Source organism: Takifugu flavidus, chromosome 2 (assembly GCF_003711565.1).
Source record: "Takifugu flavidus isolate HTHZ2018 chromosome 2, ASM371156v2, whole genome shotgun sequence".
NCBI classification, from domain to species: Eukaryota; Metazoa; Chordata; class Actinopteri; order Tetraodontiformes; family Tetraodontidae; genus Takifugu; species Takifugu flavidus.
In genome coordinates, this window is record NC_079521.1 from 4,401,343 (window position 1) to 4,414,840 (window position 13,498).

The 13,498-nt window shown below is 39.4% G+C and overlaps 1 protein-coding gene and 1 long non-coding RNA gene across 2 annotated transcripts in view; one reads left to right on the forward strand and one right to left on the reverse strand.

Annotated features, from left to right (window-relative positions):
• arnt2 (aryl-hydrocarbon receptor nuclear translocator 2) overlaps positions 1–13,498 on the forward strand; it is a 40,774-nt gene that overhangs the window by 5,236 nt on the left and 22,040 nt on the right. The window contains exons 2-6 of the mRNA XM_057015746.1: positions 882–996; positions 5,278–5,325; positions 6,884–7,097; positions 7,452–7,665; positions 11,766–11,868. Coding sequence (XP_056871726.1) covers positions 882–996; positions 5,278–5,325; positions 6,884–7,097; positions 7,452–7,665; positions 11,766–11,868 — 694 coding nt within the window. The remainder of the gene's footprint in view (positions 1–881; positions 997–5,277; positions 5,326–6,883; positions 7,098–7,451; positions 7,666–11,765; positions 11,869–13,498) is intronic.
• Positions 830–2,339, reverse strand: LOC130515555 (uncharacterized). Its single transcript, XR_008947204.1, has 2 exons — positions 2,095–2,339; positions 830–1,012 (listed from the first exon to the last, which is right to left on the reverse strand). It is a non-coding gene; the product is annotated as an uncharacterized LOC130515555 (long non-coding RNA).

Below are 13,498 nucleotides of genomic sequence, written 5' to 3' on the forward strand. Positions count from 1 at the left end.
TGCAGGAAGAAACCAGCAACAAACGTCCCAGAATCTGGGAACCCAACACTTTATAATAAATGTATAGATGTTTAGCTAAAAATAAATATAAAAATAAACTACATATAATCATAGATTACTTATTCAATGTAAAGATATTATATTTTTAAACATTTTGATAGTTAAAGACCCCAGAAATGTTTTCTGTGTTGAAGGCTCTTTAGGATTCTTGTTGGTTTCTTTTCCAGAAAGATACTTGGATGTAATGATTTATAGCAGAAGTGGCCAAATTCACACCTCAAGGGCCACTGTTGAGCTGGGTTTTCTATAGGCAGAAAATGCTTCCTCCAAAAAATATGGGGTACCAGAAAGAGATGCCTACCTAGGACAGATAATGAAACAATTTTGTTCATGAGTGTGATTGACGTAAAATATTCCGCACAGTTGCATTGAAAATAAATAGAACTTAATATTTCCGACCACTATAAGACACAGTGTATGTAATAGCGACATGCTGGTGGGGGATGCATACGGTATATGTGACATGAACCCTTTTTATTTTATATGTTCTTTACATTTATCAAGCAGATGGTTTCATACTGAAAATAATTTTTTAGACTTTTCAAAGTGTTTTCAAAGAAATTGGTCACATTGACCTATTTAAATGGCTAAATGCCTTCAGTGTGTGTATGTTTTGAAAATTTTGAGCACAACAATACCGTAATAATGATAACAATGATTGTTTTGATCTTAATAACCAGGATGTGAAATTTTCATATCTTTAAATTCCAAACAAACAGTAATGTACAACTTAAAATAAAAGGGGAAAAAAAGTCTTTAGAGCCATATGTATTATGCGCTTAATCCAACCGTTTATTTCAGCTGTTTTTTTTATCCGTCAGAAATGGGTAATGACTTGCCAGGGACAGGAGTGATTCCAGGAGCAGTTGCCGCTGGCCAAGTGAGAATGGGAGGAACCATGCCGGGAAGTCGTGGGGGAAAAAGAAGATCGGGAGGGTATGTATTTCAACACCTGTTTACAGTATGACATTAAAATAATTGTGGGTAAAGGATACAGGATAGCGCAAAATACGTGATTTGCAGGAGGAAAGCAGCGCCTGAAGTCAGTGAGAAATGCAAACAATTTAAAAGCGAACACTTGGGAATATTTGGCGTGTTGCATTCACCGAAAATGACAACTGGAGATGACCCATGTTATTAGTAAAGTTCACTCTAAAATCAAATATATCTGTAACATGACCAACATGAGGAACCACATTAGCTGGTGGCACACTGAGAGTAATCTCAGCCCTGAGTAAAATCAGTGAAAAGAAAACCAACCAAAGCTCAATGTCATCACGGTCTGAGAGCTCAGAGGGTAATTTGGTGTATAGGACATTTCAAACAGTGTCATTAATAATACAGGGTTTCACCCGCTGGTAAAGACTCTCAAATCTTGGTACCCGATCCCACCCCCACAAACAATTGCTGACAGTCCCAACATTGTATATGGAGACAAAAACCAAGGTGATGGATTCAGTGAGCAAAGCTGGCTGTATTGCCATCACATAAGAAATCATGCATTTCTTTGACGATCAAGTCTTATCTAATGGTAATGGAACGTTACCTTAGTAATGACTAGGAAATGGGGTCACGTGCTGCAAGCAAGGGTGGCTTTTGGGAGCCACATTGGTTTGCATCTGACGGAGTTTTTGACTAATCTATCGGAGGAGTGACAGCTAACAGAGAAGCTGTTGTTCTAGTGACAGATAATGCAGCAAACATGATGGTAATTTCTGAGGGGAGGTCTTTGCTTGTGAGGTCAGTGCTTTTCTTTGTCTCCAAGATGACAAAAGCCATGGTGAATTGGTTATGCATGCATTCATTACTCACCCACAGGTCCCGGTTCCACTAGTGCATATGCAAATATGTTTACATTTTTCTTGTTTTTAAGTAACGTGTTACGAGTGGTTGTACCAGGACCCGAAAGCAGGCAGCACACAGTGGCGGATCGTCTTTCGAGAGGCTTTATTGAAGTTCACAGGAGTGTATGCAAATCAAAAGACGAGTAGACCACGACTAAATTCTTAATCCAAACCAGAAAGGAAAACTCACAACAAAAAATCCCGAGCGGGGTCAAAAGTAGTCCGTGAAGAAAAATACAAACGATAATCCAGGAAACGGGCTCCAAACTAATCCACGAAGGAAAAAGTCACAACGAATATCCTGAAGAGTGTAGTCGGGGTTTCGGTAGCAGACAAAACACGCCAACGCTGGCAAACCGTGAGTACAGTCCATAAATAGGTGGCTTGATTACCGATAGTCTGCAGGTGCGCCAGTCCCCGACGCCAGCTGCGGCTTTGCAGGAAGAACCCCGCAATAGAGTTCCCCGAAGCTGGGAACCTGACATAACGGCCGTTAAAAGGCCATCTTGTTCAATGCATAAATCTGTTGTAATAGGGCAATTTTTGTTTAATACATAAGTACCATTAGTAAATAGATGTGAATGTTATATTTAACGGTACATGGCATTAAGTGCTAAAAGAGACACATTTTTGTCTTAATTTAGAAGTGGATGATTGAGGGGTTTGGTTGTGTTAAGATTATATTGACTAGTTGCTCCTCAAATTTTGTGGATTAACATTACTTAAAATTTCAATACAAATTTGGGGGAGGGTCTCTTTATGTGCATGTCTGTATGTTATTTTTTTTTCTTCACCTATTTACTTGGTTTACTGTTGGTTTACTGAAAAAGAGGTGAAAATAATAATTACATAGATACTTTAAAAGCTAAATGTCTTAATCCTGCAACAATTGCATTGTATTGCACTATATGCACATTTGTGTCTTTGGCACCTTATTTGACCCCCCCCCCTTTTTTTGCCTTACTTATAATGTTATTTTATGTTATTCTATTCATTTTCATTTTTCATTTAAGTTTTACAGCACGATAAGCTAGAGAGAAGAGAAACAGTATTTCGGTTCATCTGTATTTTCAAAACATGGAGTGAATTGACAATAAAGTATCCATCCATCCATCCATCCATCCATCCATCCATCCATCTGCCTTATGGACCCAATATACTGCAAACTAAAATTTTTATACATGTGGTTAATCTGTTAATAGCAGCTTTACATGCTCAGAACATGCAATATTGAGCATTGTAAGCTTGGGTTTACAAATACTGTAGCTAAAGTACATACGGTGCTGAATTGGCTACTGTATGTTTTGTAATAATATAAATCTACAAAATAACTGGTAAGTTGTCAAATAATTGTGGTGGAGTAAAAGTACAATATTTACCTGTGACATGTAGTGGAGTAGAAGTATCAAGCTCAGGCTCCAACCCTAACCCTTACCCAGTATGGTGACATTCCATGTACTTATAACTGGAATTTTGCTCTGAGGGCTGATAACCCAATCGACTACCCAAACCATGTTACACCATCACCTCATAAATCTTTTGGAAGGCACCAGTTCAAGCTGGGCCTGGCCGGGTCCCATTGACAAAGACTCAGCCACCAGGTGACTGTGAGCCACAAACCCACGCCTGGCTTCAGAGTGGTAATACCAATCTGGGCGATGTAACCAACCTTGTTTTTATTTTTCACTTATGACTTATTTGCAATGGGAATCCCTACCAGGGGCATAATGGCCCTGGACAACATAGCTGATTGGATCATTTAGGCACCCAAACCCCTCCACCACAGTAAGGTGTTGTTTCAAGGAGGGGCTGTTTCATTTCAATGTGTACATGTACCGTAATTTCTGGACTACAGAGCGCACCTGATTAAAAGCCGCATAATCTAATTTTAGAAAGAAAATCAATTTTGTACTTATACAAGCCGCACCGGATTTTAAGCCGCAGGTATCCCACGTAGTAATATGAAAAATTAGATCGAAAACATTCAGTACCGGTAGATGTTTTTATTACCGTAAGAGACGAGTCACTGACGAGTGACAGACAGGTAAGAAACAACAGCCACTCTTTTCACTTGTATGTTTATACAGAGACCTTAAATCCAGTTTTCATCACATCAGGATTTTTTAACTTTTCTTTTAATTTAATCCTCTTAGCAACATAAATATATTGTAAATGCTTTTTTTCTGTAATGCAGCTACCTTGAAATATACGTTTGTATCAGCTACACACAAATTGCGTTGTTTATGCTTTTTTACTCAAGCATTGAACAATCTAAAACTCCCCGATGGCCCACCTCTAAAATCTTCTATTTTCAGCGCGGTGGCGATTGCTTTTGCCTTCAGTCTGATTTGTACAGCGGAAACACCGTGGCCCCTTGCTCTCTGTGTATTGACCCAGTCTTCCAGAACGTTTTCAAGCTCGGGCCACCTGCGATGTTTACGTCTAGAAGCTTTTGTCGTCTTTTTGCTTTGGATCAGTTCTTCAGGCGGCCGTCTCCACCTTCTTGCCATTGATTACCGTCATGTATGCCAAGATTACGCGCGGCAGCTCGATTTCCTTCTTCAACCGCCAGAGTGATCGCTTTTAACTTAAAAGCCGCATCATATGCTTTTCTTCTAGTATTTTCCATGTTGATGAGGGTCAGTAAAAATGACTGATTCACAATAATTGTGATAGTGCGCCACGAAAAAAAACATAAATAAATTGCACCGTAGAATAAGCCGCAGTGTTTAAAGTGTAGGAAAAAAGTAGCGGCTTATAGTCCGGAAATTACGGTATTTGTCTGAATGGTGTCCTTGAGTATCAAAAATAGCACCTTAAAATAAAATGTACTATGATTATTGTTACCTCTTCCAAGCACATTATGTCACAGGCAGTGTTCGTGTTTAAGTTATTTTGCTAACAGAAAACAAAGATCTAACAAGATTTTAATGAAATTTATAGGAAATGTTGATAATAGGTGAAGGAACTGGTCAATGTCTACTATGTTATGTCATCTTTATTACTAATGTCAATGTACATACTAGTAGTATATTGTTACTAGTTAACTTATATGGCTACTTTTAAGTTGAAAAACCCTTAAAGATCATATCTCTCTTCAATTATAATCTGTGACCGCAACCAGCAACCCTTTTGCGAAGCTAAACCTCAAAATCAAGACACGCAATATGCAATGGCAGATAAACTCATTTAAAGTATTCCTAGTACCGGTAACCATTAGTTTTGGGTATAAGTCACAATATTTGGGCTAATTACATGCTTTGTGTAATAGTGTAATCAATCAGTGCACACAATTTTATAATTAAGTAGCTATAAAGTGTTGTCAGCTTTAGTCTAATTCATCCTAAATATACTTATCATGGTTGTTTCTCAGGATGGACTTTGATGAAGAAGATGGAGAGGGACCAAGCAAATTTTCAAGGTAAGATCATCAAAGTAGATGGCCTCAAAGTCCAGTGGTTTACATATAGAAATTTTTTTTTTTTTTTTTTGGTTAATTTGATTTTTATTGACTATACTGTGCAGAATATTTAGAACGTGAGCTGACAACAATGGGAGTTATTGCCATGTATTGAAAGTAGGGTTAGGATTACTTCTATAAGCTGCTTCTGCATTCCGGAAAGGCTGCATTGCATGGCCCGACTCTGCCATCTGGCAACATATTCCGGCTATGTCTTCATTGTACAGCATGGTGAATTCAATTCACTTTTTACTGTATAAAATGACCCACAAAAGACATTATTACACTATTAGGCAATTAAAACTATTCTAAACTAAACTAAAACTACTAGGCTTCCACCTAACCCAAAATTTGATCAATAAATTTGATCAATAATCCCCCCCATTGCTTGTTCAGATGTTGAAAATGTACAATTTTCTTTGTCCTTGTCCACTTTTGGAGTGACGGGAAGGGTGCTGGAGTCTATCCCCGCTGCATATGGGTGTAGACAGTGTACACCACTGAGTGAGTTGCCAGCTCATCGGATTGGCTTTTTTGTAAGCATTTGGGGGTTAAGGACCTTGCTCAAGGGTATCCAGGTGGTGTTCTGACATAAACATAGTTGTGTGATTATTAAGATGTATTCAAGATATAATTTATTGTTTAAAGTCAATGCTGGTGCTAGTACAGTGTTGCACAGCTACATAGGACCCTGCGGTGAGCTAGAGACTCATTCAGGGGTACCCTGCCACTGCAGCTGGGGTAGGCTCCAGCTCCCTCACCCTGAAAGAGGGGTAAAAAAAAGACAAAGAAAAAAGAAAGTCAGTTCTGAACTATTAACTTATTATAACATGATTATATGGCAACCATTGGATATTCATGATAAATGTAAAGTGTAATGCATCATTGTGTTCATTTTCTCTATAGGTATGATGATGACAATCACACTTTTGGTTGGGGTAAGGACAAATTTGTCAGGTAGGCTTTGCCAGCTTCAGTCACAAAGGAATTTCCATTTCCTTAGATCACCTCACTATGCAACCTGCACAATTTGCAGTTTATTTTTCCAATTAAAAATTTTGAAAAGCTGCTGACAAGAAGTAAGGTTGTTTTTTTACTTTGTAAAATTACTTAGTCATACATGAGGATATCAAACGTGAATTCTAGCAGCGTGTAAAAATAAATATTAAATAAATCAAAGCGTAGAAAAGCTTCTCTAGGTGTGAGTAAATTGTGTCTGTGCTCCTTGTGAGGGACTGGCAGGTTCACTTTGTATTCATGCTACCTGTGTAGTGACTGCTGGAAAAGGATTTAGATCTCTCTCCGCAGCCTAATCATGAATAAATGGTTGCAAGAAAAAAACAGAAATTATTTTTTATACATTTAACTTGAGACTAATATGTACTGGATTTAGTTAAAATGCTTAAAAGTCAAGCGGGCTGTAGTTAAAATGGTAGATTGAGAAATCAGGAACAGGTACAAAGCAGGATATTGGTTACCACGTTACCCGAACTATTTACCCCACTGGTTTCTGTTCCAGAGAAAATCACAGTGAGATCGAGCGACGCCGACGCAACAAAATGACTCAGTATATCACTGAGCTTTCAGACATGGTGCCTACATGCAGTGCTTTGGCCCGAAAGCCTGACAAGCTGACAATACTACGCATGGCTGTTTCCCATATGAAATCCATGAGGGGCACTGGCAACACCTCCACAGATGGGGCATATAAACCCTCCTTTCTTACTGAACAGGTCTGGATTTCTGCTTTTTTTTTTAAATTCATTGGATTTGATGTTTGATAACACAAAGCATAGGAACAACAAAAGTACTTGGGATTACACAATGATGACAATAATTGGAGTCATACGTTAGGAAATGTGAAATCTAACAGGGTTTCAGAAATGTCCCCCTAAAATATTGGGCAGTGTTTTGATGTTGACAGGAGGTTTTCAAATCTACTTTAGTTAAATCATTTATATCATATGTACATTTGGTCTTGTAAGAAAACTGAAAATTGTTGAAAAATAGGTAGGTTAAAATAGATACGTTACAACCTTAAAATAGTGCATGTGTTTGCTCTAATTACTCATTTCTCCTCACTGTAGGAACTGAAACATTTGATCCTGGAGGCAGCAGATGGCTTCCTTTTTGTGGTTGCAGCTGAAACGGGCCGTGTGATATACGTGTCTGATTCCCTGACACCAGTGCTTAACCAGTCCCAGTCTGAGTGGTTTGGAAGCTCTTTATATGAACAGGTTCATCCTGATGATGTGGACAAACTGAGAGAACAGCTCAGCACTTCTGAGAATTCAATGACAGGTAGATAAAGTTCAAAAGTTGTGCAACCCTGGTCTGTTTTTTAAAAGGTAATTTTTAAATATTTGGGGATTTTTTTTGTTATTGATAAATAATTGGTTCTTTTACATTTACTAAAAGATATTTTATTTCAAAATTTAGCATAACAAAGCAAATTGCTTTGAAATTAACAGACGTTTGACCATTCTTATTTTGCATTGTGCCCTTTTAATTTTTGAATAATTATAGTGCTGGAATTAATTTTCACCGCAATTGAATTCACAAATTTGTTGTTCAATATGAGAATACAATTTCAATCTACAGAAGCAAATAAATGTTTGAAAACTTGTTGGAAAAAAAAGGCTGGTTTTGAAATGGACAAAACTACTACTACAATCAATAATAATAATAATCCATTTAAAAAATTGCACGGATGGATTAAGTAAAATAGTACAAAATAAAAAAAGGCAAGAAAAAGCAGATGTGTAAAAAATCAGTAAACACTATAAAACTTAAGTCATAAAAAAATCTTTACAGTGTAAGCAGATTTAAAGAGGTGTATTTTAATTTCAGATTTGATGGTGTGGAGTGATTCTGTGTTAGTTCACGTGGGAGAGTTTGAGAGGTGGAAAATGTCTCAATGCTCTCCTTCCCATGGTGCTGAGACAGGCCTGGGTCCAAAGAGGTGGTTGGAGCAGGATGAGGGAGATGGTTAATGTTACGTTTTTTAAAACGTATGCTAACTGAGGAATTTAATTATTTATGATTAAAAGAATTGTAAACTGTCAAAGATGACACCCTGAAGCAGTTGTCATGGACAGTCTGCCATTTAATTCAGGGACGTTTGAAGTGGATTAGCTTTTTATTTTAGTTATGCAGTAGGTGAGGAAGGAAGTCTGGAATTTGGGTTACTGTGTTGAGCATTTGAGTCATTGAGATATGTTTCTACAAGCTTTATACATTTGGATCTGGGGATAGTTGCTTAATCTACTTGGCAGATCATCTTAAGTGCAATAGGGTGAATGTAGGCTGTAGGTAAGCAGTAATTTTTCAGACTTCACAATGATGTTTGATTGGTTTCAAGTCAGGTGAAAAGTGATTCCTGTATCGGCACACAGGATCTCAGTACCTCAGCCAGAATGACAAATGAAGAACCTTTTCTCCATTGTTCGGTTTGGTCTGATGTCCTGTTCCATGCTGTCCATGTGTTCCATTTTAACTTTCCTCTTGGCAGAATCCTGTATCCAAACTGTAGAGGCTGCACTCTCTTCTTATTGTATCTTTGTTAAACAATCTTTATTATAGACACACATTCTTGTGTGCGTTAATATCCACAATACCTTCCTCTGTCACTTTCTCACAAATGTGTGCACACACAAAAACACACACATCCTATACTGTATTAAAGATTGTAGTGTGCGTTGGCATTGCAGCTTTTAGCTCTACAATTTACCCTCTGTAGTTTCTTATTAAATCATATTAACTGAAGTACATTAACTTATGTAAGGCAGGACCTGACAGCATTTCAGAGGCTGCATTTCACAGCATTTCAGAGGCTGTCCACGAACCAGAGTGATGTGCATCGATTGTTGTCGGGTTTGAGAAGCAGAAAAAAAGCAAAATCCGAGATCCCAAAACAAACCTTTTTGTCTTGAATTTGTCTTTATGTCATCATTATAACTATATAAATGGAACTGAAACGCAGTCTGAAGGAGAGCAAGGAAGCCTATAGGAAGAAGCTGGAAGAGAGCCTGGAGAGGAACCAGACCAGGGATGTTTGGAGTGGGATGAGAACAATCACTGGCTTCCAGAAGAAAGGAATACGCTCAGCTGATGGGAACGTGGACCAAGCTAATGAGTTGAACCAGTTTTTCAACAGGTTTGATTCTAGCTCCCCCTTCCCCAGCTGTCCCAATATTCCTCTGGATAACAATGGGTCCCCTTCACACCTCCCAGAGCCCCTAACACTTCTGCCAACTTCTTCCCCCTCCCCCCTACTGACACCCTACATAGATACCAACATGTCACCCATCCCCCGACAGGACTATCCTTCACGTCTAGCCAGGTGAGGAGAGAAAAACCAGAGAAAGGCTGCCGGACCGGACGGCATCAGCCCAGGAGTGCTGAAGAACTGCTCCAGGCAGCTGTGTGGAATACTGCAGCACCTGTTCAACCAGAGCCTTCATCTTCAGAGGATCCCAGTGCTTTGGAAGACATCCTGCCTGGTCCCTGTGCCGAAGAAGACCCATCCTGTGGCACCGAGTGACTACAGGCCAATAGCACTGACCTCCCACATTATGAAGGTCATGGAGCGGCTGGTGCTGTCACACCTCAGACCTCTGGTGAGCTCCTTTCAAGACCCTCTGCAGTTTGCCCACCCGCAGTGATATACCTGCTACAGAGGGCCTACTCCTCCTTGGACAGACTAAACACCACAGTGCGGGTCATGTTCTTTGACTTCTCTTCTGCCTTCAACACCATCCAGCCAAGACTGCTGAGAGCTAAGTTGGAGAACATGCAGCTGGATGCTCCCCTTGTTTCTTGGATCGAGGACTACCTGACAAGTCGACCACAGTTTGTGAGACTGTGGAGCTGTGTGTCCGACCCCCTGATGAGCAACACAGGACCTCCCCAAGGAACTGTGCTCTCCCCCTTTCTGTTCACCACCTACTACCTACACCTACCGACTTCCAGTACCACTCTGAGACATGTCATCTCCAGAAGTACTCGGATGACACAGTCATAGTTGGATGTGTGGAGAATGGACAGGAGGATGAATACAGGGACCTTGTGGAGAGTTTTGTTCGGTGGAGCAGGGAGAACCTTCTGCAGCTCAACGTGACCAAGACAAAGATAGTGGTGGATTTCAGTAAAAGCAAGTCCCCACCCTCCCCAGTCTGCATTAGTGGGAAAGATGTGGAAATAGTCCCATCTTACAGGTTCCTGGGTGTTCAGCTGGACAGTAAACTGGAGTGGTCCACAAACACCGATGCTGTTTACAAGAAGGCCATGAGCAGACTCTATTTCCTCAGGAGACTCAGGTCCTTCAGTGTTTGTGGCAGGATGCTCCACATGTTCTATCAATCTGTCATGGCCAGTACCATCTTCTTTGCTGTAGTGTGCTGGGGTGCAGGCATTAAAGCAAAGGATGCCAACAGACTCAACAAACTCATCAAAAGCGCAGGGTCTGATGTTGGATTTAAACTTGCAAACTTAGACGAAGTGGTGAGGGACAGGATGGTGTTGAAACTGCGGACAATCATGGACAATCCCTCCCACCCCCTCCATCACACAGTGGACAAACTGAGAAGCAGCTTCAGCAACAGACTCCTGCAACCTCGCTGCTCTAAGGAACTGTACAGGAAGTCCTTCCTGCCGTCCGCCATTAAACTCTATAATTCACTCAAACCAACTCAACAATAATTGTGTAATGTTTATGTTGTTATTTCTATTTTATTCTATATTTATGTATATATGCTTATAATGCTTAGATATATAGATATATAGATATAGATATATAGATATGATATGCTTATAATGTTCTAATCTTATTTGTATTTATTTATTCTGTTTCTTTACTTTGTATAGGTTGCTACTGCAATTCAATTTCCCTATGGGGATGAATGAAGTACATCTTAATCTTAATCTTAATCTTAAATGCTTTCAATTTTCAAAGCCCCGGATGCAAAACCATGGCCATGGAGCTTGGGACACACTATTGATTACCATTACCTGGCAGACATTGATCATGTTTTTGGTAACATTTTCACTTCGAGAGGTCCACTACTTTTGTGGCATTGATTACAACATAATGATAATAAAGAAAGTTTCAACTTTTACTTTTGACATCAATGGTCGCTCTTTCATATACAGAAAGGTTATGCGGTCATGGTAGTCCCAGTCATATTTTTATACATGCACATTTCTACTCTGTACACCTTACACAAAAATGGCCACAAATATTCTTATTTTGTAATTCTGTTTATGGTTAGCCGCATAAACATGCCATAACAAGGCTGAACACCAAGAAGTCACCACCTAGCAAACCTGTAGAGATAATGTGGACATGTATTAATGTTGTACTCTACAGAGTGTTCTAAAATTCTATCTTCTGTTTTCTAAAGGGCGTATTCTGGACCTGAAGACAGGGACAGTGAAGAAGGAGGGACAGCAGTCATCCATGAGAATGTGTATGGGCTCCCGTCGCTCCTTCATCTGCCGCATGAGGTGTGTATTTTCCATCAGGCCTCCTGGGGAAAATTAATTTCTGTAACCCTCGCCTCCCCAAAAAAAGAAAATATTTAGCCTCTCAATTAATCTCATGTAATGTTTTTCAAAGAGACATCAATATTTTAATAACTTTTTCCACTATTCCTTGAATTACTTGGTGTAAACATTAAAACTTAAAAATAAAAATGTGGCTTTGTCAAGCCAAATAAACTCAACATGAAAATATGAAAACTGCAATCATCTTAAACCGATGACTAGAAATTTATTTTTACTTTTTTTATGAAACTCAAATTTAACAGATTTTTGGCAACAACCATGACTATTTGAACAGTCATTTGATAAATCACTGCATCACTATAATGAGTCTTGAAGGCCAAATATTATTGCCACCTGCTACATTTTCTGACCTGAAGGAAAAAAATGGCAAGCCAGCCCACAGTTTGAGAAACACTGTAGTACATTGATTTGTCATTTTAATTTTCATGGAATCAGACTTGATCATAAAGACTTGCGTCAAACTGCACAGATAAAGCATAAAGTGCATGACATTGGCAATACAAGTAAGTTTTGACATACATACTGCTTTTTGATGTAATATTTGAAAATTAAAACAATCGGCCTTTACATAAACTACACAAGTAGATGTTTTTCAAATATTTCTTTGATTAATATTTATTTGTTTCTTTCAGTGTACGGACATAATCTAATTTTAGAAAGAAAATCAATCAATTTTGTACTTACATAAGCCGCACCTGTTTATAAGCCGCATTGAAACATAGGTCGCGGGAAAACTGAGACGCAGACTTCTGCCAGCTTAAGAGCAACTTTACTAAACACTGAACTGAAGACACATCAACGAAGGGAGGTCTTCAATCACACACATAACCTGGCTTATGGTGTGCAGGTGCAAACAGTAATTAAAACAGTAATTAAATACATCAACAACTAGAACTCAATAAATAGAACACTAACATTGAAAGTTGCAAAAGATAACATTTACAACCAAGGTAGTTTTCTCTGTCAACTGGACTGGGTTTCTTCTCTTGAAGACGTTTCGCCTTCTATCCAGAAGGCTTCTTCAGTTCTGAAATCGCTGGGGAGAGAGCTTGAAAATATATAGCCCCTGTGGACCATTGCATGCTAATGATCTGGGTGGTCACCTGAGAGTCGTTAGCAGGGTCGTTGGTCGGGTCGTTCACCTAGTTTCTGTTGAGGTGTCTCCCCTTTGTCTGCTGGATCACATGGTGGTGAGTCACTGGGTCTCCTGGAATGGTGTGAATGTTTGTTTTGCTGTTGGAAGGAGTGGAGGACTGCATTGTATGTGGGTGATAGGAAGTGCCTCAGGCCACCACCTCTGTTTAAGGATGGTTTCTCCAGTTTGACATGGATAGCTTCCTTGACCCCCCTTTCAAACCAGCGGTCTTCTCTGGCCAGTATCCTTACTTGGCTGTCCTCGAAGGAGTGCCCACTCTCCTTTAAGTGTAAGTGGACTGCTGAATCCTGACCCGAAGAGGTGGCACGTCTGTGTTGTGCCATTCTTCTGTGGAGAGGTTGTTTGGTTTCCCCAATGTACAGTTCCTTGCATTTCTCCTGGCACTGTACAGCATAAACAACATTACTTTGTTTG